Below are 5,035 nucleotides of genomic sequence, written 5' to 3'. Positions count from 1 at the left end.
GTTATGTATGTGTACCATCCAAGATGGCCGTCGTAGTAAAGCGCCACCTTCAGGCTTAGTATACATATTATTACCATAAATAAGCCCTCTGACTGACTATTATTTCATTAATGATAATGAGTAATGGTAATATCAAATTTTTAAAATATCTATCCAAAACGAGGCCAAGTGGAGCATCTTATTTAAAAATACAGTACCAAGGAATGAAAGTTAAAATCGTGTACATTACACCCATACACCGCAACGCTCGAGTTTCAAACATATGGGTAACTAGCTGTACTGAACTTTCTGTGTAAATTGAAGGCGCAATTGCAAATGATGGTGCTTAGGCGAAATTTGATTGGCTAAATCTATGGCTGCCATTTTGGATGGTACACACACATAGCTCTGCGTATTTCGAACATCGAATACATTGCAGTTAGCGCTCTAGTATTCTTAATATATCTCTATGTCGTGAGCAAAGATCGTATAGCGTAGCGGCGCTATACGATCTTTGGTCACGAGTGTAGTCGCGGGGAAAAAGATCGATCGACCGAAAAGACACTATAAGCAGAAAAAAAACAATTACGTGATTGTTTAATTTAACAAAGTGGTTTTTTGTACAGCTATCGGCTGTACAAATTGAGTTCAGCGAGAAACGTAAGTTTCCATAGGCTACCTATAAACCCACCTACTCTTCTGAAGAAATGACTTGTGAATTTGAGACGGGACAACCTTGTCGTCAGTAAACATGTTGTTGTCTGTTCCGAGCATTTTGAGCATGTTGTTTATTTAATCGGCGTAGAGCCAGTTCCTCTTCTGTATATTCAGGTTCAAAGCTATAACCCTCGTAAAATGACATAATCAATAATATAAGGATGATTAAAAACAAAATACTTCAGAAGATCAAACAGTCCGAGGTTTGTATGGAGCTGCTGAGAACGGATCGAAAGAACAAACTAGCATACTGCGCATGCGGTGTAGGTACTTGATCAGCGGCCGATCTTTTATTATCATCGCAACATGACTTGCTTTTAATTTTATTTATCGGTTTTTAAACAATAAAACCATTACTTTCCTTTTCAGTATTGTTCAAGCTTATAATTCTCAATAGCCATAATTTTTGTTCATATCAATAACAAATGAGCGCACAGTTCAACTATTTGGGAGTGATCTTCCCCTACATTGCCAATGTAATTGTTGGTTAAAATTCAATGAAGCCTTACGGTCGGACGTATATGACGTCACAGAGCTCTAAATATGGCGATTTCAAGTTAGCACAGGGCTCGTACATAAAACCGATTTTCTTTTAAGTTAGTTTGTTTATCAAAATTCAAGTAACGTATTATGTATTATTATTATGTAAGTAACAATACTGAGGCTATTAAGACGTGGTCTAGGCCTTGGCTTTAACGAGTGTTATTTTAAAAATTAAATGAGCCATACACAGAAACGGGGTGTAATACATTTATTATAAAAAAAAAAAAAGGGGGGATAAACAATTATTAGAAAATTGTCGTTCTATCACATTACTAAAAACGGATTACAAGATTTTAACACAAATTTTATGTTCAAAACTTAACAAAGTAATTGAAAGTGTTATTAACAGTGACGAAAGAGGATATTAAAGGGCGCTTTGCTGGGGAAAATGTTCGGCTAATTTTTGATGTTCTTCATTATACGGCTAAATAGGAAATGGAAGGTGCTATTCCATCCCTTGATTTTAGAAAAGCGCTTCGATTCTGTGAATTTGTATTTAAGGTATTAAAAGAAATTAATTTTGGAGACTCTTTTCATAAACGGATTAATGCAATTTACAATAAGACAGAGTGTGTCATTGTAACACGGGCCTTGATACTATACCTTCTTTTTATTTTAATGTTATTAAATGCTGTGTCGAATTAAATAATACCAATAAATATTGTGTAGTTATTAAACAAAGTTATTCCCACCAATATGTAACTATATAATTTGAAGCTAAAAATATTAATACATGTAACAACTGTGGTGAATTGGGGGATGAAAAACACATGTTATTTGAATGCATAAGTATTAATATGTTATGGAAAAAAGTAGAGAATATTTTCAAAAACCTTTACAACAGCAATAGTTCTTTTAAAGAACTCATCTTGGTTCTTTAAAAGTAGTTCTTTTAAAGAACTCCTCTTGGGTTGTGACAGTAAAATTAAGAACCAAATATATTTCATTGCAGTCTACGCTATTTATAAAATTAAAATTTTAACTAAGCGACGAACCATTGAATAGCGTTTAAGTAAAATTATTGTAAAAGATATGAACGCAAGGCTTATTAAATAAGCTCTTTTGACTGTTTAATAATTTTATGCCATTTGTTTTTATTATTATTATTTTTAATATTATTATTATTATTATTATTATTATTATTATTATTATTATTATTATTATTATTATTGTTATTATTATTATTATTAATATTATTGATCGGATGGTAAAATTTCAATATCATTACCATCACCAGTAATATTGTCAACATAATGCGGTACCTCTTTGGTTTGCTGTTGGTGTAATTTTAAGGAAATTAAAAAAAATATATGTATGTGATGTATATAGATAATTAATACATACGTAAATGTGTATGCATATAATTATGTATGTGTGAATATATATATATATATATATATATATATATATTATATATATATATATATATATGTATATATGCCTATGTATATATATATATATATATCATATATGTATATGTATATGTTTTGTATTTGTATTTATATGTGTGTACATGTATGTGGGTGTGTGTGCATATATGTGTGTCTGTGCATGTGTGTATATGTATGTGTAATGTATTGAGTTTTTTATATATTGAAATATTTAATTGTCTTCAGAAATCGTAGATGGAAAGTATCACCTTCATTATAGAAACTAAATAATTCGTACCTTCCTTTATAATCAGACATAATATCTAAGATTGCTGGCATGCAGTAGATATATAAGTAAAACATGCTCTGTCCTTAGTCACATCTTTCAATTTTAGTCTGATGGTAGCATATTGATGTAAGCCTCCTCCTGATGAACTACTACCTAAGATTTGTCATAGGTCTTTGTAAGTAAAACAATAAGCCTGCGGTTTAGACTATTTTTTGATTATTATTTGAATTTAGATGTTATTGAGGGAATATTCGTCAGTAATATGTGCATAACGCAAACAAATTTGAAATACAATTAGTTTGCTAATCAATTTGTTTGACTATTTTTACCCTATAATGTTTATCGCTGTTTCTGTGTGATATACAGTGTCTGTATCTGAGTGGTGTAAAGTCCTTTAGTTTGTTTCCTTAGGCATCCTCATCAAGGCGTCTTGCTGCAGTGGTGGTCACCAATGCAATAATGTTTCCAAGACATTGTACGTCATTAATGGTGGATCTGCGTCAACCAGTTTTTACTCTGACAATTTTGTGGAACTTCGATGCTATTATAATGATAACATAGTGTTCAACAGCGGGTATGTGTTACCGTTCTCTAGGTTTCGATTGCAGAACTCATCCAACCTATTCACTGTCGTCATCTCCAGTATTACAACGGGAACAAATGGAACGTATAGATGTTTAGTCCTTGAGACACTTGGTCGTTACAACATCACTATAAAGTTAAAATTACACGGTAAAGCATAATTAGGTTGCTTTTTTTCTTTTGTTCAAATTATAAATAAATCATCTTAAAATACAATTAGTATAACAAACAGTTAAACACGATTAAGTTACACATTTTAAACAGTCACCATCAAAGTTACATGTATTAAATTGATTTTTTGTTTTAATAATGAAACTCCATCATTTTTTTAATACATTTACAATAATAGGCCTATTTGTTTATTTTTAGGCACTCATTTTACAGGAAATTGAATGAGAATATTTATATTATTTTAAATGTATTCCTCAAAATGTTCTTTGTTCCAAATAACATTCAATTCCGTTATTTCCAAATAGAAATAAGTCATTGGGTTTTAGATTATGTGTATCCAACAATTATTAGAATTCTTTGTGTAATCAATGTTAACAATTTTACCTTATAATAGCATTACAATTTCTGTAGTTCTGTAAATACCTATTTATAACGTAATTTTAGAACTAAACTGTAGTTTTGTAGACTAAGCTTTGCGAACGTTATAATACTGTTTTTTTTTTGTTTGTTGCGAATATGTTCAAATATCTTCTCAATAAACTACAGACATATAAAATTCAAATTGTCGTTCGATTTAGGTTTTTTTTTTTTTTTTTGGGAGCACTGAAGAATGTTGTTCTAAAGCATAACAATTGGTCGGAGGGCCAAAATGATTTTTTGATTTAATTCTGAGAGCTAAAATCTTCATGCACTGTTTTTCTACCACTTATTCTCAGTTTTGATATTACTTTTTACTGATGATCGGTGTCGAGCCATAAAAAAACAATGTTTTATTTTTCCAATGATGTTTGGCGGGCCGTTTTCAATTCATTTTCGCGCGCCGCCAAAAAAAAAAAAAAAAAAAAAAGCATTGACAGGCTCGCGAGCAGCACTTTGCCAACCTTTCTTCTAAAGAGGATTGGTCGATTTTGAAGAAATTAGACCTAGTTTTGAGAAATTAGATCCAGGGCTAGACTTTAAAAAGTTAAACCTACCTTTGAAATATCGGACGTAAATTTTGACAAATTAGACGTTGGAGAAACTAGGCGTAGGTTTTTTTTTTTTTTTTTTTTTTTTTTTTTTTTTAATAGATATTGCTTTTATAAAATTATTGTACGTTTTGATTTGAACATTCGCTTTTGTCACTTATGGATCCTTATAGTTCATATTATATTTTTTGCTAACTTACCTAAAATGTTAGTATTTTAACAAATCAAAGCCTCAAATACTAACTAAAATCGTTTTTGTTTCTAGTGGATGAAGTTCAGCTTTCTGTTATCCCTATTGCACCAATTGACGGAAACAACACCAATTATGCCACAAATGGCTATGTTGTGCTAAAGTGTCAAACCACATCTCCCTATCTTTATACCCGTCTCGAATTTCATTTTAATTCATCTATGGA

General features: G+C 30.9%; 1 protein-coding gene across 1 annotated transcript in view; it reads left to right on the top strand.

Moving 5' to 3' along the window:
- The window catches only part of LOC117106403, a 14,402-nt gene that overhangs the window by 3,622 nt on the left and 5,745 nt on the right, over positions 1–5,035 (top strand). Inside the window, exon 3 of the mRNA XM_033247767.1 lies at positions 3,310–3,630. Within this exon, the coding sequence (XP_033103658.1) occupies positions 3,310–3,630 (321 nt within the window). The remainder of the gene's footprint in view (positions 1–3,309; positions 3,631–5,035) is intronic.

Source organism: Anneissia japonica, unplaced genomic scaffold (genome assembly GCF_011630105.1).
Source record: "Anneissia japonica isolate Jap-2015-1 unplaced genomic scaffold, ASM1163010v1 scaffold287604_len118791_cov124, whole genome shotgun sequence".
Taxonomy (NCBI): domain Eukaryota; kingdom Metazoa; phylum Echinodermata; class Crinoidea; order Comatulida; family Comatulidae; genus Anneissia; species Anneissia japonica.
The sequence above is the reverse complement of the archived record's forward strand: the minus strand, read 5'-3'. Positions and strand labels throughout refer to the sequence as shown.